Here is a 22172-nt window from a genome sequence, read left to right as displayed (position 1 = left end):
GTGGCATGACAAGTATTCTGGGACTGGTTACAGTTGAATCTCTACTTCCTGTATCCTGGACTGATTACAGAGGCAATGTTAGTGCGATAACCAGCTTCTGAATGCAAGTGTAGCTAGGAAGACAACAGAGAAAATAGAAGGGTTATAAAGTAATGGAGGGACTTCATAGCAGTACAAATGGTGACTTTGAGACCACCAGCTGCTGACGTGAACTTGGCAAGAATTTGTGAGAAGCGGTGGGTGTCATTGCAAGCAGGAGAGTCCTGCAGCTTTTGGGGTGAACAGGCAAAGGGGAGAGCAGATATGGTGGCTACCCAGGGTCTATTTGTGTCCTGAATGTGAAAATGTCTGGTCCCCTGTTCAATTTGCAGCCACAACTTCACATGACTCAGGGCATTATTTCCACCAGAAAACCATAAAAACATAAACAACCTCTGTTTCCCAAAGTGTTTGTTCTCGATCTGAGATGATTGTCCTTTGGTGGGAGGTAAGTGGGCGATGGGGCCTATTACATCACCCCCTTTCACTGGAAGTCTACCTCGCTGCTTTTCACCCGACTCCTAGAGGTGCTGTCATTCTGTTACACCTAGGCCTGTAAGACGGGCTCGACTGAATCCTCACGTGAAGAGGAATGGTTACGTGCAGTTTTAAAAAATTGCTTGGGTCATGTGGTCCTTTGTTCCCTCCATTGGAAATCACTAGTCCAGAGCAAGTAGTATGCATCTATAGAAACTATATTGTTTGTAAGATGTCTTCAGAAGTTTTGCAGTAGGTTTAAATATTTGCTTGGTGATGGCATCTTGATTGTTTGAAGGAGGCAACCCTCACTAGGGGCTTTGTGTGCTTCCTGTCTGAGAGTTCCTTTACTGGCAGTAGAGTGTTTGTAGGCAGAGTTAGAAAGTTACCTGGTCTGAGAATCTGAATTTGCCCACAGCTGGGAATTGGCAGAAGAGTCAGTTATGGAAGGAAGGCTTTAGGATTATCTGGTAACAAAGTTCTGGTATCCAAACCCTGGGAAACCTCAGCTTTTGTAGAGTATGTTCTGTAACAATAGGCTATTGGATAATTTTAACACTTGTTATGGGATGTAGAGTTGGGGAAAACCTTAAAAATGAAAGAACCTTAAAAGAGAATCTCCAAATATTTTAAAGAAGACAGTTCTCAGAATGAGAGCTTTTCTGCAAAAGACTAGTCCTTCACTTCACAGGGGAAGCAGGGAGCAGGTGTAACTGCACTTACGGTAACTTAAAAGGTAAACCTTACCCTCCCACTTGGCTGTTTCCTGGTGTACGTTCATCTTCCACATCTGTAGTTTCAGACATGATGTGTCATTTTCTGGTACTCCATTCTGCTTCTGAGTGACAGACTGACACAAAGACACATAGCAATTGAAAAATTGCGCAAAGGACTTTATTGTTAAAAATGTAGACCTGTGGCAGGGTGCTGCATTTGCAACTGACTTTCAGTACAGAGAACACTTAAAAGAATGCAGTGTTATTTCTTTTTTTATTCCTTTAAGCCTTTGAATAGAAGGTTTTCTTTGCAGAGTTTCTGGAGTACATCAGAACAAGCAGGAACTAAAAATACCTTTAAGAAAGCACCAGTATAGACGTTGCTTATAGTCTGGTATGTGTATTAAAGTTAATTCTTTAAAGCAGGAAGTTGTAACACTCAATTTCTTAAGCATATATAAACATTCTTGACTCAGTGACATTCTTTGTGGGGTGAAGCTGCTTTTGCTTCCATTCTGAGCATTGAAATGCCTTCTATGATTCTTCTACCAGTCCTCAATATTTTATTTTCCCTCTGTTGTGAACTTGTTATTAAACCTGAAGCAGATATAAATATCATTAGCTTGCTACATATGTAGATATTCAGTGTTACATAGTCAGAAAGTTTGTGTACATCACACGTATCTACTTAATTCCCCCTTTTCCAACTGTGTTCCTGATGAAAGGATGGTGGGAAATGGCATTATGGGGATATGTCTTACAGTACACAGTGTTTTCCCTTTTCCCTCTACCAGATCTGGATATTCTTTCAGCTTTCGGCTTCTAGACTTACTAGCTCTTTTTCTTAAGCCAGGTGTAAATCATCCCCCTGCTCACACACACATGCGTACACACACACACACACACACACACACACACATTCTGCCGTAGGGAGTAGTGTGCACCATCCCATCCTCCCACTCCAGCTCTGGACCCAACCACTGGAGGCAGTGTCTTGCACGAATTCATTTATAAGTTCCTTTTTAAAACTCGAGTGGTCGGGAAAAACTACTGATATCCACACCTAGTAGGCAGGCCCTCAAGGACAACTTCTATGGTTAATGCCAGGTTATCTTAATGTTTGAGTACCTGGGTTTCATGTCTTCCTCTACCACCTGTGTGACCCGTGATTTCCACATTTCTGTCTCCCGCTAGACTTTTTCTCTCCAACTCTGGACTCTTACAGTCTTCTGCTGATTTGACATCTTCACTTGGAACTCTGATATCTTAAAACCAACATGTGTGAAAACTGAGCTCTTGGTCCTCCTACCCCCCAAACTGGTTCTTTCTGCAGCCTCCCCCATTCAGTTAATGGAAACTTAACCCTTCCAGCTGCTTGGGTCAAAAAACGTGGGGTTATTCAGACTTTCACTGACATACCACATGAATTCTGTCAATAGATCTGGTTTAACACTGCCTTTAAAACATATCCAGAACCCAGCCACTTCTCACCATGGCTCCTGCCTCCACTGCTGCTTCCCTGCCCTGAGCCACTGTCCTCTCCTCCTGCACAGCCCTTCTCAGAGGCTTCCCTCCTTTCATCTCTGACCCGTTTCGACAATTCTCACCCGGCAGTCAAGTGAGCCTTGAAAACCTAAGTTAGATTGTGTCGTCCTTCTGCAGTGCCTCCCCATTTCACTCCGGGTAAAAGCCACAGTCCTTACAACGTCCTCCAAGGCCGTACAGGATCTGCACTGACCCTTCTCCGCAGCTCCAGCCGTGCCCCCATTCTGGAACATGCGAGGTGCACGCTGGCCTAGGTGATGGTTATTCCGTCCAACTGGGACTCCTCACATCCTAGTCCTAGTTCTAACCTCAGTCCTCAGTGTGGCCAGCTTTGGTATTTAATACAACATCACCCTCATCCCATACCCTCAACTCTCTTTACCTTGCCCTTTTTTCATTTTTCCATGGTTCCTCTTTCCTAACATGCCACCTCCTCTGCTGCTCTGTTGTGTGAATTGTCATCGTCACCCCCCAACCCTGCTAGACTCCAGCCAAGCTCCGTGAGGACAGTACTTTTGTTTTGTTTATTGATTTATTCCAAGTGCCTAGATTAGTCCTGTGTACATATTAGGCAGTCAAAAATTATTTGCTGAATAAATTAAAAGACTATTTTAAAAATGAATCATCCTTTCAGGAACGGGTGAGGAAAGGAAGCTGCATGAATGAAAATGGTGCAGTAAATAATGATATTTGCCTGTTGTTCTTTGTGTGATATATATATATATATATATGTGTGTGTGTGTGTGTGTGTGTGTGTTTTAGTCTTAATTTGGTATCCCAGTTTCTCAATTTAAAAGCTGTATTAAGGTGTAATTTACAGGCCATAAAATTGACACATTATAATTGTACAAGTCAACAATTTTAGCTATTTGTAGAGTTGTGCAACTGTGTCCTCAAAAAGTCCCCTTGTGTCCGTCCATACGCAGTTCACCCTGCCCTCAGTGGCACCCTGATTTTATTTGTTTTTGTTTTTTTGGCAATCACATCTCAAAAGAATAATTTACACAGCAGTACTAATATAGCTTTGCACTTTTCGAAATGACACACTTAAATATGAAATCAGCGGTCATTGCTGAATGTAGGTAGCAGTATCAGACATTGGTGAGAAGAATGGACTTGAGTGTCAGACTGGCTGCAGTCTTACCCAGCTCCAACATTTACCAAGTTACCCAAATTATTTTCTGCCTCAAGCCCTTTATCTGTTATATGGGGGTAATAATAGCAGCTTACAGAGTTGTTGTGAGGATTAAGCAAGCAGGGAAACAAAATTTAGTATAGTGGCCAGCTTATGTTATTACCTAAGAAATAGCGTTGCAGGTAGAGAGCAAAATTCAAATCAGTTTCTAAAGTATGTGTAAAATATGATCCAGTTCCTGCCTGGTTTGTAAACACGTATGCTTACTGCAGAATGTAAAAGCAGGCTACTTTCCAACAGAAAAGATCATTTCTCAGCATTTCTTTCAAAGGTAGTTGCAAAATCATTCTTACTAAATTTTCTGTGCCCATCTCTGACAGAGCTTTGACACCAGGGAGGTAATTATCTACTATTTTGTTAAAATCATGCTGACCATCAGAAAGTGTTCTCAATTATATTTTAGCCTTTATGTTGGGAAATACTGTGAGACTTCTTCTAAATTAATGGGGGGTGCATTCATTGTAGCTCTTGTAGCCTGATAAGCCTGCACTAAATTATCTTTTTTTAACTTTTAATTAAAGTAATTAATTAATTTCTTGCAGGGGGTTGGTAATTAGGTTTTTATTTATTTTATTTTTAGAAGAAGTACTGGGGATTGAACCCAGGCCCTTGTGCATGCTAAGAATATGATCTTTCACTTGAGCTATACCCTCCACCCTAAATTATCTTTAATAAGGTCTTTTTCTCTGTTTGTTGTTTTCTTTTATGTACAGATACACAAAGCAGGGTCATCAGAAGCCTCTCAATTCCAAAAATAATAATAGTGAAAAATATTTTGCAGTGACAGTGAATCCTTGGCAGATGAGGAAAGATTGTAAAGTCCTGAATGAATTCAGAAGGTATTGTTACATTAACATACATGTAACCATGGTTCTCTTACCTTTATTTTTCACTTTATAATGAAGATACTCCCCACCCGTCAAGGTTGCTTTGTTTGATATAGGGAATATCTGAAGCCTTTTCTGCAAGTTTTTTAAATAAGTAAGAGCAGGTAATTTATCAGAAGTGTGAATGGTGTAATCTGCCCTGTCTAGTATGGAAGCCACCAGCCACATGTGGCTATTGTGAATTGAGATGTTCTATAAGTGGAAAATTCATAATAGATTTTCAAGAGTTCGTACAACAAAAATAATGTAAAATATTTATTAATAAGTTTTAAAAGTGTTAATCACACTTTTGAAATGATAGTATATTGGCTATTTTGGGATAAATATAATTATTACTGGAATTAATTTCACTTGTTCCTTTTTATTTTGTAAATGGGGTTACTGGAAAATTGTGACTTGCACTATGTTTCTATTGACAGTGCTGGCTTCTAACTTATTGCAAATAATATGAAAAGAAAACTTTGATTAAAAACTTTGCAATTTAGTAGTTGATTTACATCATATTAGTTTCAGGTGTACAACACAGAGGCTCAACATTTTTATAGATTATATTCCATTTAAAGTCACCATAAAATAATGGCTATATTTCCCTGTGCTGTATGATACAGCCCTGTAACCTGTCCATTTTGTACATAGTACTTTTTACCTCTCAATCCCCTACCCCCTTCCTGCCTCCCCTCTCCTCTTTCTCCCCATTGGTAACCACCAGTCTGTTCTGTGTACCTGTGAGTCTATTTCTGTTTTATTATAGTCATTAATTTGTTTTATTTTTTAGATATACATAGAAGTTAATACATAGAATATTTGTTTTCCTTTCTCTGACTTATTTCACATAGCATAATACACTGTAGGTCCATCCATGTTATTGCAAATGGCATTATTTTATTTTTTATGGCTGAGCAGTATTCCATTGTGTGTGTGTGTTCATGTGTATATATGTGTGTGTATATATATGTATATATATACATATATATATATATATATATATATATATATATATATATATATAAAATATACCACAACTTCTTTATCAAGTCATCTGTCAGTGAACATTTGGGTTGTTTCAGTGTCTTGGCTATTATAAATAGTGCTGCTGTGAACATAGGGGTGCATGTGTCTTTTTGAATTATATTTTTCTCCAGACATATACCCATGAATGGGATTGCTGGATCACACGTAAGTCTATTTTCAGTTTTTAAGGAACCTCTATACTGTCTCCCATAGTGGCTGCACCAATTTACATTCCCTCCAACCGAGTAGGAGGGTTCCTTTTTCTCTTAAAAGGTCAAAAATTCTCTACATTTATATACTTTCCTTACAGTTTAGGACACAATTTGGCAAAAGCCAGATAGAAATTAATAGGAGTAAATACAGTATTTTTTTTAAATGTCCATGCATTATGGATAGATATGTTACTGATGAGTTGGTTCCCTTTTTTTGTAGATGCAGAAGTTTTTATAGCTTCACAGACATTTCAGTCTTGCAGAGAGAAAAATTTCTTTGCATTTTGCTGAACTTGTCCGGGTGGCTTTATCGAATTTGGTCCAGGCCTCCAGAGGTGAATACACATCCAAACCTGAACCATTTGAATGTCTGCAAGAGTTTAAGAGTCTAGAATGTCAGATCTGGACTATAACTCTGGTGAATGACATCAGTGAGTGGACTCAAGAAAACTCCATTTGAGTGCAAAACCTTTCATAATTGAAAAAAGGCTTTGAAATTGTGGCAAAGCCAGAGACTTTTATGTCACATATGGCCACAAACACATGGGGACAACCACAGGCCTTCTGGAGTGCCAAGGGAATTCCATGTGAGGAGTCCAGCACTCACAGGAATCCAGCAAGTCCCTGCCAGCCAGAGCACCTTCATTGCTACTGTGCAGTTTTGAGCAAATGTCTTTTCATCAGGTTCAAATTGGTTTGTTGTTATTTTATTGCATAAAAAAAATCAAACAACTTCTTGCTCCCTTGATGAAAGTAAAAGCAAACATTTTCTGATTTCTTTTGAAAGAGACAACATGAGTCTATGAATCTAACCTCATCTGTGATGGTCTGCAGCTGGGAGCAACCAGATCAGTGTCAGCCCCATTGCAGCCATTGGCTGGGAGCCTGCATGTTATCTGGAATGATATTTGAAACATGTCACACTAGCCGTGTCTTCGCTGTGGGCTGGGAGGCGAGTCAGTCAGAATCTGCATTATGGAATGTATGTTTCAGATCCAAAGCTAGGAGATCTTTTTTAATAGCCAGAGAATATAGTCATAAATATATCTATTAATGTATTTATGCAAGAACAATTTTAAAGAGTTTTTTATTACAAAAATTTACCCCCCAAAATTGAAAATGAAAGAACAGTGGAGTTAAAAATCATCTGTACCTTAAATATACATAAAGAAACTTAAAATCCTCTTAAACATTTTTTTGTTCAAATGAAGATGTTTTTCCCTTCCAAAAAGGAAAATTATTATTTCACATTTTTTTTGCTTTCTCCTTTTATTATATATTCCATATCAATGAATATAATTCTTTTAAATCCCTTTTAATGGCTGTTTAACACTATATTGAACAGATATGCAAATAGTCCTAGGTTTCAGAAATTTAAAAAGTTGTCATTACAATACCACTGCAAAGAATATTTTGGTGTTTCTATTTTTAGTTACTAATTTGGACTAAAATTAACAAGTTTGCTTTTCTTCATCTAAAACATTGGTTATTTTATGAATGAACTGTAAGGATTTTAAATAACTTTTCAGTAATTTCAACAAAGAAATTATCTTTTTTTAACATTTTTTATTGATTTATAATCATTTTACAATGTTGTGTCAAATTCCAGTGTTTAGCACAATTTTTCAGTCATTCATGGTCATATACACACTCATTGTCACATTTTTTTCTCTGTGATTTATCATAACATTTTGTGTCTAGTTCCCTGTGCTATACAGTGTAATCTTGTTTATCTATTCTACAATTTTGAAATCCCAGTCTATCCCTTCCCACCCTCTACCCCCCTGGTAACCACAAGTCTGTATTCTCTGTCCATGAGTCTTTAGATTCCACATATGAGCGATCTCATATGGTATTTTTGTTTCTCTTTATGGCTTACTTCATTTAGAATGACATTCTCTATGAGCATCCATGTTGCTGCAAATGGCGTTATGTTGTTGGTTTTTATGGCTGAGTAGTATTCCATTGTATATATATACCACTTCTTCTTTATCCAGTCACCTGTTGATGGACATTTAGGCTCTTTCCATGTTTTGGCTATTGTAAATAGTGCTGCTATGAACAAAGAAATTATCTTTAAGGCAAAAATGTATGATGGTTTGCAAATCTATTTTTATTATATCTTCACTTTTACCAGTGTCATATGAGTGTGTGTTTGCACAAGTGCTTTAACTACCAGCAACGTAAGAAAAATCTGTGTATTAAAAATGTGAAAATAGTTAGCTTCCTTGTTTGTGTTTTCATTCTCCCAATATAGGTTTTGGATGACAAGCTTGTATTTGCAAAAGTACTCAGCCTGTGGGAGGTGCTCTGTACATACGCTGAGATACTGCACATAAAATTGCCTCTGAAGCCCAATGATCTGAAAACCCGGTCCTCAGCCTTTGATAATTTCAGCTGTTTTATGAAAGTCCTCCAAGTGGATGAAAGTATCATCAAGCAGGAGCAAGAAATTTTCATTACCCTATTTGAGAAGAGCTGCGTGAATGACTTTTATATTCAGGATAGAGATACATTCTTCAATCCAGCCACCAGAAGCCACTATGTAAGTCTAAACCGAGTTTAGCTGCTGTCTTGTGGGTGATATAGAACCTGCTGCTGAATTATCAGTGATTTGGTTTGGTTGGTTTGGTTGGTTTGGTTTGGTTTTTAAAAGCTGCCCATAAAAAGGAAAAAAGAGAAAGAAAAGAAATATGCCTACAGATTCCCGTTAGGATAGTAAAGAGTGGCTGGTTAGTTACCCTGTGTACACCACACGCTCTCTTAGAATCTTTTCAGGTTTACTTCATCCTTTCTCAGATCAAGTATCAAGTAAGGGACAGTGTTAAAAAAAATTCGGGATAAACAGGCTTGTGAGCTCCGGGATCTGCAAGGCAGCTTTCCCTCCCCATGGTGTAAGTCAAATGGCAGAAATGAAATAAAGCACCTCATGTATCCTCCGGTGTTAACAGGAAAAGGCTAATCTTCTTGACCTTGTTTCTTCCTGGGTAAAATGAAGATAATATGTCGGGAGGCGACAAGCTCATTTACGGCAGGAATCATGTTGTCTGGTTCACTGCTGAATCCTAGGCACCAGGAAGGCTGAGTTTAACGAGTGAGTGAATGAATGAACTGTAGTTCCCCCAGAGTTACCATGTGGGGCAGTGCAGATTAGCAGCTAAGAGTATAGACTCGAGAGGGGAGGGTACAGCTCAAGTGATGGGGTGCACGCTTAGCACGCATAAGGTCCTGGGTTCAGCCCCCAACACCCCCTCTAAAATAGACAAATAACCCTAATTACCTCCCCACACCCCACCAGAATTACCGTATTATCTCCCCGCCACCAAAAAACAAAAAGAAAAGTGGCCAAGAGTGTAGAATCCTGCTGGAACACATGTGCTGGTTTCTTGCTGTCGACCTTGTCAAAGTCATTTAGCCTCTGTGTTTGTCAAGTTCCTCATCAATAAAATGTGAATAATAATAGTACCCACCTCGTAGAGTTGCTATGGGGGTTAATGAATCTGTGTCAATGTTAGAACAGCCCTGGCCAATACTAAGTACTTTGCATCTGTCAGCTCTTTTCATAATTACTGATAGATGTTATTATCAACCAAAGAAGAATTAGTTCTTTCTAAGGGAAATGCATGTTAGACCATTTCATTTATCATTTTCTGTAATTCAGGCTTTTTCCCTCTGAAATTCCATTTTCTGTCTGTGCACTAGAAAACCACAGGGCTTTGCAAATTTCATCTGTCTGGGTTCTTGTCATGATGGCAATACTGCAGAGTGTTGACATTTCTTAGGGACTCCGTCTGAGATGACAGCAACCCCTCAAATTCAGGAGCGCTTCTCTAACTGATAACATCTCGCATGAAATGAAGTTTTTAAAATGTAACAGCTTCAGACGCTTAATGATGCCATAAATGCAAGGATGTTATATCTAAGCTCTTTAAGTAAATCCTGTCATTGAAATAAAGGAAATACTATATTATAGCGCTCTATGACTTTGTTATCTTTGCTATCCACTTATCTGACTCTCTAAGACCAAAGAAAGCAAAGACTGAGATTGATCATTACTACTGTGTGGTACACGTATTTGTGGATGAAGACAATAGTGAAATGCACTGTTTAACATATTAAAATGGACACTAAACAGCTGCTTGATGCACATGCATGAACAGAACAGGGAGCTAGGGGCAGGGAGCAGTCACTGAGCTTCCTGGATCAGAGACACAGCATAGCAGTCCAGCCAAGCAGTCCACATATTTCATATTTATGTCCCAGCAAAATTAGCAGTGAGAGTCTTAAATGAACTTTGGGGACACTTGCAAACAGCTGTCATGATTACTAATGTGGGACACCAGGATTCTACAGTGTTTAGTTGGCATCTGTGCACAACCAGTTCTTTTCCACTAAAGCCTCTTGTAATTGCTGGTCCCACATCTAGGCTGAGGAATCATCTCATGTGGTGTTTGGGAGGGAGGTAAGTGGAGTCAGGACCCATGTTAAGGCTGGGTGGGTAATAATCTGGTTCTAGTACAGGAGAAAGGAAAGTAGGTCAGGTGGGAAGGAGAATGACTGGATTTAAATTTTGTTTCTTGAGTAAGCTAAATATATAACATCATGTCAAGTTTCTTTGTTGTTTATATTCCATGTGCTGTCACCGAAAATCTACTGAATTGTGGGGACAAAAAAGCCTGGGTTTTAGAATTGACCCTGCCCCTAATCAGCCAGAGTCCAGGTTCGTCTGGGTGTCCAAGGAGGAGGCTGGACCATCAGGTGTCCCTCCACTGCAGCAGTTTGGGCACTTGGGTGGCCTAGGATTTTTGCTGTGGAAGACTGTCCCGGTTGTAGGACATTAAGCATCTGCAAGGCTCTCACCAGGTACCCATGGTGGTCCCAGGACTGTAACACCCAAGCGTTCCTTTCCACCCACGTTTGCAAATGACCCTCAAGGGGTTAAAATTAACCCTGGGTGAGAATTATGAAAAATTATATGGTACCTCCATCCCTCCTGGCAAGTGAGGGCCCGTTATTTACAAATGACCACGGAGTGTTAGCACCACATTTTATCAACAGAACATGTGAACAGGTTGTGACAGTGACGTCCACCTGTTTGCTTCTGCTTCCCAGTGCAACTTCAGCCTCCGTCAGAGGACCTCAGCTGCCCCAGCGAACAGGGCCTTCTGTACAGGGAATGGGCTCCTCCTCGAAGCATAGACAAGAAGCAGCCCTTAGATCTCATCAGGTGAGCTGTTGTGGAGAGCACTCCAGTGGGAAGGGCTCAGGGTTGTCCTCATGGCATCTATGTGTGACAGTCCTCCAAGAGTGTTACCAACCAGGAAGCTCACAGGAGCTCTGAGCTTTGTTGCCCCAAGTTTTTACTGCAGGCTTTATTACAAAGCCATGATTTATTGGGTCACTACCGACATGGCTAACCCAAACCCTAACTGTAAGTCAAACCTTTCCCTAGCCCAAACCATTGAGCCCCTTCCTCTCCTGGTGGTCACTCACTTGTCACAAATCTCAAAGCCCCACTCCTCTAATAACATGGTTGGTGTCTCTGGCTGGCCAGTCCCCATCCTGAGTCATCTCATGAACACAAGCCATCCAAGGTTCCACCATGAATAGCAAAGACACTCCTATCTTGGGAAATTTCAAGGCTTTAGTAGTTGCCGTCCAGGAACTGGGAGCAAAGACCTACCAAATTCTTCATTAAACAGGAGTAAATGTTAGATTTCACTTAAATTATAAAATAAGAGAAATTCTCACTGCTTTGCTGTATCTGCTGTTCGACACCGTTTCACTACACCACGTGACTGTAATGTCGCGCTCAGCATGTGTCTTCTCAGAGCACCAGTGCCGGCTGCTCCCCGGGAGCTTACGCTGTTTGGGCAAGGCTGCTGGGGGGAGGGAGGCCAAGGACAACCGAGCAAACAAAAATAATCGGGCGAATAAGGAAACAATGTCAGATTGAAATGAAGGAAATAAGACAGTGTTGAGATGGGAGACTTGGGGGGAAGTGAGTCAAGAAAGCTATCTTTGAGTAGGTTACATGTGAGCTGAGATGGTGATAAGGAGGTTGGACTTTGAGGATCTGGGAAAAGCCACCCCAGGAATAGAGGCAGCTTGTCCATTGGCCCCGAGGCACAAATGTGCTCAGCAGGTTTGAGGAGATACTGGAGCCAGCGCTGGTGAGAGTGATGAGACACGAGGTTTAGAAGGGCATCAGGAGCACGGAAAGGAGTGTAGACTCTAAGTGCAGTGAGATGCAGTCATGATAGTTTAAGCACTAAAGTAATTTTCTCTCACTCACATTTTGCAAAGATAATGTGGAGAATGAATTGCAGGGACCCAGGAAGCAGGGAGGCCGGGTAGGAGGCTCTTGGAGTGGGCCAGATGAGAGATGGTGGGAGCCAGGGAGGAATGCGTTTGGGGAGTGGAGCTGACACGATGCAGTTATGGGCTGGCTGTGGATGGTGAGGAGAAGAGGAGGGTCAAGGTAGCCCCAGGTAGGCCTGGAGCCAAGTGCCTTTTCTTTCTAATCTCAGTGTCCCATGCAGGTGCCCACCTACTTGGGCAAACCTCTTAACCTTCAAAGTGAGGGTTTTAAAACACTGAAGACTTTTTGTTTGTTTCACATTTTACGGAAAGATTCAAACATGTACAGAAGTAGAGAGAACAGCACAGCCAGCCTGCCTGTATCTGTCACCCAGCTCCAGAATTATAAACTCAGAGTCACTGTTGTTGCATCTTTCATCTCTACCTCCTCCCCTCCCCCACTACGGGATCATTTTGAAGACAATCCTACATAGCTTAACCTTTCATTAGAGAAATGACAAGGTCTCTTTCAAATACAATTGGAATATTCCTTTCTTTTTTAGGGTTACAAAATAATTCCCTGATTGTCACAAAAATACAGTTTTAAGTAGTTTTGGGGTTGAAATCAGGATCCAGGCTAGGTTCAGACCTTGCAACTAGCATATCTCTCAAGTGGGTTCTAATCTATAATTTTCCTGTTTCTCATTTTCCTTGAAATTGCTGAGGGGTTTCTCTATTTCCTGTTTGGCTAATTTCATTCTCCCCTGTGGTGTTAGACTTGTTTCTCCATCCTATGTATTGGCTTTAGCTAAGTGATTTGATCCTCCCCTAAAAGCTTGATCTGATTGTGGTTCAACTTTGTGCAAGAATACTTGTTATGTGAAGTTTTGTACTCCTGTAATAAGGTACATAATGTCCAGTTGACTTTCTTTTTTGTGATGACAGCAGCCAATAATGATTGTCACCCGGGATCATTATTTCATAAGGGATTTTATTTCATGTGGTCATACTCTAATTTCCTCCCTCAATTATCAGCAGGATCACAGTCATGAAGAGGCACTTTCTCATTAACCCGGGTTATCCTGTAGAACACAGTTTTAAAAGAGGACACTTGTAAATATGTAAATATTTAAAGTTGATACATTTTTCTTTTCTTTTTAATTTTTTTTTTTCTAATGGAGGTACTGAAGATTGAATCTAGGACCTTATGCATGCTGAGCACACACTCTGCCACTGAGTGTACCCCATCCCCCTTGAGATTCATATTTATATGATATTTTCCTTCTGTTATTTTTGTTTTATGTTATGCAGAATTTGAAGGCAGGGCAATGGGTTTGATGGCTCTTTAATCATTCTTTATGGGCTTTTGGGGTTTGTGTGTGTGTTTGTGTTTGTAAAGCAAACAATTTTCCCACTATTTTAAGTATGTTTGCTAAGGAAATTATGTTGATCTTTTCCCTGCTCCTGGTCCATGTATTCCCTTGTTGCTTCCCACTGGTGGCCCCTTGAGCTCTGTGACAAGACTAGCATGTCGTTAATGCAGGTTGAAGGAGATCTGAAGAGATTTATTCAAGGAGATGAAATTCGTAGACAATGTATTGGAAAGTATTGAGAAAGTTATTCGTTAAGAGAAGGTCTGGGGTTGAAGTGTTAAGTGCACAGAAATCTAAGTGCACCATGAACGACCAAGACAATTATTAACTCCAGGAAAAACAAAGTAGGGAAGAAAATGTAAGTCTAGCAGACAACTTGCTACAGCTGTGAACAGTCTGTACAGAGTCCTAAAAATGTAAAGCAAGGATACTGAGCTGATGAAAATTATAATGTAATTGTATCAAAAGGTTGGAAGAATGAAGGTTTGGGTGTGTAGATGAGATGGGGTTTGAAAGACAGCTTAATCCTCATTTTCCAAAATAGAAGTTTAAATAGGTGATACATAAAGCTGAAAAAATCAGTAGGCTGTGTTACAAGGATATTAGTCAGAGAAAGGGAGTAATTATCCCAAGAGTCAGCAGTAGGAGCTGAACATGGTTGCTTCTGGCCAGGAAATGGGGCGGTTGTTGGGAACTGCTCCTTTTTACAATTGGTATTCGAGAACTGTTTGACTCTTTATTGAATGTATGGTATAACTTTGATAAAAAGAAATCAAAGCTGAATTTTGAAAAATTGATGTTAATAATTGGGGTGTTTTTGACAGAGAGAGATAACAATCAGACAAAACTACATTTGAAGGGATCCTCATTATTTCTAGCCTTTCAGCAAGGACTAGGAGGCAGACATCTGTTTAAGGTTCAAAAAGTCTTTCTGACCTTCTTGCCGACATGTAACCTTGGGAAGTAATGAAATCCCCATCACTGTAAATATCCAGGCAGTGGCTGCCTGACCAGCTCTCTAACTGTAGCAGGGTGTGTTTACCATTGGCCAGTTGGAGCAGGCAACTTCTAAAATTCTTTCAGTTTTGAATTTGGCATTTTCAGGACGGATAGTTGATAAGAATGTATTACAAAAAGCTTAACAAGAAAGAGTCCAAGACATCTCAAACCCATTGCCAGGGTTTTCTCTGCCAGACACCATCCTGAGCCTGCCATCCGTGAGCCAGGCCACAAAGCCCAGTCACATGAGAATGAACACACTTTGTCCCTCCTATCTGATTTGGCATCGGGCTCAGCCCTTTTCCCCATGGAATGGTCCACACCCAGGTCTCTGACGATGGAGCTGGCCTCACAGCAGCCCTGTGAGTGCTGGTCCAGCCCAAGGGGGTTCCTGCGTGAAGTTTCCCAGGACTCCAGGCTGTTCTCAGAGCTGAGTCCCCCCTAGGCTAAGCCCACGGAGCTCATCTCAGCTCCAGCCTGAGCCAGAAGCCTCAGAGAGAACTCAGAGCTGAGGAAATCCACAGGTTTTACCCAGCACTGCCGAGTCAGCAGTGAGCCAGTTGAGGGAAGTATCAGCAACAGCAAGACACACCTGAGCAGCCGTCTCATTGTTCCGCCTCATCCCTAAACCCTCTGTGTCTGCCTGTCTGTGTCTGTCTCCCTTTCAGGATCAGCCTGGTACCACTTCATGCCCTGCCTCCTTTCTTCTAATTTTGCCTCCCTGGCCTGTTCCATCTACTCCAGATTAACTGAGAAACGTTGAGGAGCTTTTAAAACCTAGGAGAAACAGACGTGCTAAATACAAAAAATACAGGGCAGTACCTTCCTCAGTCACATCCATCCTGCCCTCTCCCATTCCCACAATGAGTTTTATAAATATTTTGTCAGAGAGACATTGCACTCCCAGTTGTTATCATTATCAGCCATTTCCTTATTATCTGTGGTTTACCATGCATTTGCTCCCGGGACGTTCCCGAGATAAGGCAGGAGCAGATGACTGAGCCAGTTGTTGATGTCCACTTGTGTCAAGCCTGTTAAGAATGATCTATGGCGGGATTTGTTGAATGTGCCAGACTGTCCAGTGAGTGGTGATGATCCCTTGTAACTGTTCCGGAGTTGGCCTCGTCCCCTCTTTTGCTCTGTTCTCATTTATCTCTCTTCAGCAGGTGAACCAGTGATCTGTACTTCTATGATATGTAAAATACTTCTTATTTCACGGTAGAATTTGGGGACTGCTATGGAAACGCATGTTTTAAGTGTGAATTGAGCCAGGGGTATAAACTTAAAGCCCCCTTGATTTAGAATCAGAAATTAATATGATGGAGGGAGGGAATAGCTCAGTGGTAGAGTGCATGTCTAGCATGCATGAGGTCCTGTGTTCAATCCCCAAAGCCTCCATTTAAAAAAGAAATAAATAAACATAATTATGTCCCCCCCAAAAAATAAAAAAGAAATTAACATGAGGATGAAGCTACAGAGTGATTATGTGTGTCTTCTGAAACTACCTTCTGTCTTTCTGCAGGAAATTCTACGGAGAGAAGGTCAGAATCAAATTTGCTTGGCTGGGCTATTACACTCAGATGCTCCTCCTGGCAGCATTCTTGAGGGTGACTTGCTTTCTGTATGGAAATTTTAATCAAAATAACTGTACCTGGAGATAACTTCTTTTTATTCCTTGTTACCGTGCTTACTTAACTTAGAATGACATTCTCCAGGAGCATCCATGTTGCTGCAAATGGCCCCATGTTGTTAGTTTTTATGGCCGAGTAGTATTCCATTGTATAAATATATCACTTCTTCAGCCAGTCATCCATTGATGGACATTTAGGCTGTCTCCATATCTTGGCTATTGTAAATAGTGCTGCTATGAACATTGGGGTGCAGGTGTCATTCTGAAGTAGGATTCCTTCAGGATATATGCCCAGGAGCAGGATTCCTGGGTCATATGGCAAGTGTATTCCTAGTCTTTTGAGGAGACTCAATATTGTTTTCCACAGTGGCTGCACCAAACTGCATTCCCACCAGAAGTGTGGGAGTTTCCCCTTTCTCCACAGCCACTCTAGCATTTGTCATTTGTGGATTTTTGAATGATGGCCATTCTGAATGGTTTGAGGTGATACCTCATTGTAGTTTTGATTTGCATTTCTCTGATAATTAGTGATACTGAGCATTTTTTTATGTGCCCATTGATCATTTGTATGTCTTCCTTGGAGAATTGCTTGTTTAGGTCTTCTGCCCATTTTTGGATTGGGTTATTTCGTTGTTTCTTATTAAGTCATATGAGCTGCTTATATATTCTGGAGATCAAGCCTTTGTCAGTTTCATTTGCAAAAATGTTCTCCCATTCTGTAGGTTGTCTTTTTGTTTTACTTATGGTGTCCTTTGCTGTGCAGAAGCTTGTAAGTTTCATTAGGTCCCATTTGTTTATTCTTGCTTTCATTTCTATTGCTTGGTAGACTGCTCTAGGGGAACATTTCTGAGATGTATGTCAGATATTTTGCCTGTATTTTCTTTTAGGAAGTTAATTGTATCTTGTCTTATGTTTATCTTGCTGAAGAGACTGTCTTTATTCCATTGTATATTCTTGCCTCCTTTGTCAAAGATTAGTTGACCAAAAGTTTGTGGGTTCATTTCTGGGCTCTTTATTCTGTTCCATTGGTCTATATGTCTGTTTTTGTACCAATACCATGCTGTCTTGATGACTGTAACTCTATAGTATTGTCTGAAGTCTGGGAGAGTTAGTCCTCCAGGCTCTTTCTTTTTTTCTTCAGTAATGCCCTGGAAATTTTATGTCTTTAATGGTTCCATATAAATTTTATTGTGATTTGTTCTAGTTCTATGAAATATGTCTAAGGTAATTTGATAGGGATTGCATCAAATCTGTAGATTGCCTTGGGCAGTGTGATCATTTTAACAATATTGGTTCTTCCAATCCAAGAGCATGGGATACCTTTCCATTTTTTAAAGTCTTCTTTAATTTCCTTCACCAATGGTTAATAGTTTTCTGTGTATAATTTTCTCACCTCTGTGGTTAGATTTATTCCTAGATATTTTTTTACTTCGGGTGCTATTTTAAAAGGGATTGTTTCTTTATTTTCTTTTTCTGTTGATTCATCATTAGTGTAAAGAAATGCAACTGATTTTTGAACATTAATCTTGTAACCTGCTACATTGCTAAATTCTTTGATCAGCTCTAGTAGTTTTTGTGTGGACCTTTTAGGGTTTTCTATATATAGTGTCTTATCATCTGCGTATAGTGACACTTTTACCTCATCTATTCCAGTTTAGACCCCTTTTACTTCTCTTACTTGCCTGATTGCTGTGGCCAGGGCTACCAAGTCTATGTTGAATAGGAGTGGTGATAGTGGGCATCCTTGTCTTGTCCCAGATTTTAGTGGGAAGCTTTTGAGGTTTTCACCGTTGAGTGCTATACTGGCTGTAGGTCTGTCATATATAACTTTTATGATGTTGAGATATGTTTCCTCAATACCCACTTCGTGAGAATTTTTACCATAAATGGGTGTTGAATTTTATCAAAAGTTTTATGCATCTATTGAGATGATGATGTGGTTTTTGTCCTTTCTCTTGTTGATGTGAAGTATTACATTGATTGATTAGCATATGTTGAACCACATTTGTGTCCCTGAGATAAACCACATTTGAGCATGATCTATAATATTTTTTATGTGCTGTAGGATTCTATTTGCTAGTATTTTGGTAAGGACTTTTGCATCTGTGTTCATTAGTGATATTGGTCTGTAATTCTCTTTTTTGGTGGTGTCTTTGCCTGGTTTTGGTATCAGGGTGATGGTGGCTTCATACAATGAGTTTGGGAATATTTCTTCTTTTCAATCTTCTGGAAGAGTTTGAGAAGTACTGGTATGATTTCTTATTTGTATGTGTGGTAGAATTCCCTGGTGAAGCTGTCTAGTCATGGACTTTAATTTTTAGGGAGGTTTTTTTATTGATAATTCGATTTCATTCCTAGTGATCGGTTTGTTCAAGTGGTCAGTTTTTTCTTGATTCAGTCTTAGTGGACTGTATGTTTCCAGAAACTTGTCCATCTCCTCTAGGTTATCCATTTTTTTTCCATGTAGTTTTTCATGATATTCTCATATGTTATTCTGTATTTCTATCTTATTTGTTGTAATTTCTTCATTTTCCTATCTTATTTTGCAAATTTGTGCTCTCTCTTTTTTCTTCTTTGTGAGTTTGGCCAGAGGTTTGTCAATTTTATTTACTCTTTCAAAAAAATTGCTTTTGGTTTGATTGATTATTTTCTCTATTTTTTTAAAATCTCTATTTTATTTATTTCCTCCCTGATCTGTATTATTTCCTACATTCTGCTGACTTTTGGGTGTTTTTGCTCTTCTGTTTCTAGTTCTTTTTACTGGTGGGTTACATTGTTTATTTCATATTATTCTTCTTTTTTCAGGAAGGCCTGTATCGCCCTAAACTTTCCTCTTCGTACAGCTTTTGCTGTGTCCCATAAGTTTTGTGTGGTTGTGTTTTCATTTTCATTTGTCTCAAGGTATTCCTTAATTTCAACTTTTTTTAACATTTTTTATTGATTTATAATCATTTTACAATATTGTGTCAAATTCCAGTGTTCAGCACAATTTTTCAATCATTCATGGACATATACACATTGTCACATTTTTTTCTCTGTGATTTATCATAACATTTTGTGTATATTTCCCTGTGCTATACAGTGTAACCTTGTTTACCTATTCTACAATTTTGAAATCCCAGTCTATCCCTTCCCACCCTCTACCCCCCTGGTAATCACAAGTCTGTATTCTCTGTCCATGAGTCTATTTCTGTCCTGCATTTATGCTTTGTTTTTGTTTGTTTGAATGTTTGTGTTTTTGTTTTTAGATTCCAAATATGAGCGATCTAATATGGTATTTTTCTTTCCCTTTTTGGCTTACTCACTTAGAATGACATCCTCTAGGAGCATCCATGTTGCTGCAAATGGCATTATGTTGTCGGTTTCTATGGCTGAGTTGTATTCCATTGTACAAATATACCACATCTTCTTTATCCAGTCACCTCTCGATGGACATTTAGGCTGTTTCCATGTTTTGGCTATTGTAAATAGTGCTGCTATGAACATTGGGGTGCAGGTGTCATCCTGAAGTAGATTTCCTTCTGGGTACAAGCCCAGGTGTGGGATTCCTGGGTCATATGGTAAGTCTATTCCTAGCCTTCTGAGGAATCTCGACACTGTTTTCCACAGTGGCTGCACCAAACTGCATCCCCACCAGCAGTGTAGGAGGGTTCCCCTTTCTCCACAGCCTCTCCAGCATTTGTCATTTTTGGATTTTTGAATGACGGCCATTCTGACTGGTGTGAGGTGATACCTCATTGAAGTTTTCATTTGCATTTCTCTGATAATTAGTGATATTGAGCATTTTTTCATGTGCTTTTTGATCATTTGTATGTCTTCCTTGGAGAATTGCTTGTTTAGATCTTCTGCCCATTTTTGGATTGGGTGGTTTATTTTCTCTTATTGAGTGATATGAGCTGCTTATATATTCTGGAAATCAAGCCTTTGTCGGTTTCACTTGCAAAAATTTTCTACCATTCCCTAGGTTTTCTTCTTGTTTTATTTCTGTTTTCCTTTGCTGTGCAGAAGCTTGTAAGTTTCATTAGGTCCCATTTGTTTATTCTTGCTTCTATTTCTTCTAGGAGAAAATTTTTGAAATGTATGCCAGATAAAATTTTGCGTATGTTTTCCTCTAGGAGGTTTATTGTATCTTGTCTTCTGTTTAAGTCTTCAATCCATTTTGAGTTGATTTTTGTATATGGTGTAAGGGAGTGTTCTAGCTTCATTGTTTTACATGCTTCTGTCCAGTTTTCACAGCACCATTTGCTGAAGAGACTGTCTTTATTCCATTGTATATTCTTGCCTCCTTTGTCGAAGATGTGTTGACCAAAAGTTTGTGGGTTCATTTCTGGGCTCTCTATTCTGTTCCATTGGTCTATATGTCGGTTTTGCTACCAACACCATGCTGTCTTGATGACTGTAGCTCTATAGTATTGTCTGAAGCCTTGGAGAGTTTTTCCTCCAGCCTCTTTCTTTGTCTTCAGTAATGCTTTGGCAATTCTAGGTCTTTGATGGTTCCATATAAATTTTATTATGATTTGTTCTAGTTCTGTGAAATATGTCCTGGGTAATTGGATAGGAATTGCATTAAATCTGTAGATTGCCTTGGGCAGTGTGATCATTTTAACAATAGTGATTCTTCCAATCCAGTAGCATGGAATATCTTTCCATTTTTTAAAGTCTTCTTTAATTTCCTTGATCAATGGTTTATAGATTTCTGTGTATAATTCTTTCACCTACTTGGTTAGATTGATTCCCAGATATTTTATTACTTTGGGTGCTATTTTAAAGAGGATTGTTTCTTTACTTTCTTTTTCTGTTGATTTATCGGTAGTGTAAATAAAGGCAACTGATTTTTGAACGTTAATTTTGTAACCTGCTACTTTGCTGAATTATTCAATCAGCTCTAGTAGCTTTGGAGTGGACCTTTAAGGGTTTTCTATATATAGTAACATGTCATCAGCATATAATGACATTTTACCTCTTTTTTTCCAATTTGGATCCCTTTTATTTCTTTCTCTTGCCTGATTGCTGTGGCTAGGACTTCCAGGACTATATTGAATAGGAGTGGTGATAGTGGTCATCCTTGTCTTGTCCCAGATTTTAGTGGAAAACTTTTGAGTTTTTCACCATTGAGAACTATGCCAGCTATAGGTTTGTCATATTTAGCTTTTATTATGTTGAGATATGTTTCCTCTATACCCACTTTGGCGAGAGTTTTTATCATAAATGGGTGTTGAATTTTATCAAATGCTTTTTCTGCATCGATCGAGATGATCATGTGGTTTTTGTCCTTTCTCTTGTTGATGTGATGTATTACATTGATTGATTTGCATATGTTGAAACAGCCTTGTGTCCCTGGGATGAACCCCACTTGGTCATGATGTATAATCTTTTTTATGTGTTTTTGGATTCTATTTGCTAAAATTTTGGTGAGGATTTTGGCGTCTATGTTCATCAGTGATATGGGCCTATAATTCTCTTTTTTTGTAGTGTCTTTGCCTGGTTTTGGTATCAGGGTGTTGGTGGCTTCATAGAATGAGTTTGGGAGTATTCCCTCCTTTTCAATCGTCTGGAAGAGTTTGAGAAGGACTGGTATGAGTTCTTCTTTGTATGTTTGGTAGAATTCCCCGGTGAAACCATCCGGTCCTGGACTTTTATTTTTAGGGAAGTTTTTAATGGCTATTTCTATTTCCTTTCTTGTGATCGGATTGTTCAAGTGTTCAGTTTCTTCTTGATTCAGTTTTGGTGGACAGTATGTTTCCAGAAACTTGTTCATCTCCTCTAGGTTATCCAGTTTGTTTCCATA

The 22172-nt window shown here is 39.5% G+C and overlaps 1 protein-coding gene across 2 annotated transcripts in view; it reads left to right on the top strand.

Moving 5' to 3' along the window:
• The window catches only part of LOC140691962 (uncharacterized), a 64339-nt gene that overhangs the window by 4807 nt on the left and 37360 nt on the right, over nt 1-22172 (top strand). Inside the window, exons 2-4 of one of the 2 annotated variants that reach the window (XM_072956537.1) lie at nt 4686-4811; nt 6870-7064; nt 8340-8627. In XM_072956537.1, the coding sequence (XP_072812638.1) occupies nt 6885-7064; nt 8340-8627 (468 nt within the window). In that variant the 5' untranslated portion in view covers nt 4686-4811; nt 6870-6884. Of the gene's footprint in view, nt 1-4685; nt 4812-6869; nt 7065-8339; nt 9897-22172 lie in introns of those variants that run through there. The other variant, XR_012067572.1, reaches the window with a different exon arrangement.

Source organism: Vicugna pacos, chromosome X (genome assembly GCF_048564905.1).
Source record: "Vicugna pacos chromosome X, VicPac4, whole genome shotgun sequence".
In the NCBI taxonomy this organism is placed as follows: Eukaryota; Metazoa; Chordata; class Mammalia; order Artiodactyla; family Camelidae; genus Vicugna; species Vicugna pacos.
This window is presented reverse-complemented; position numbering and strand designations above follow the sequence as displayed.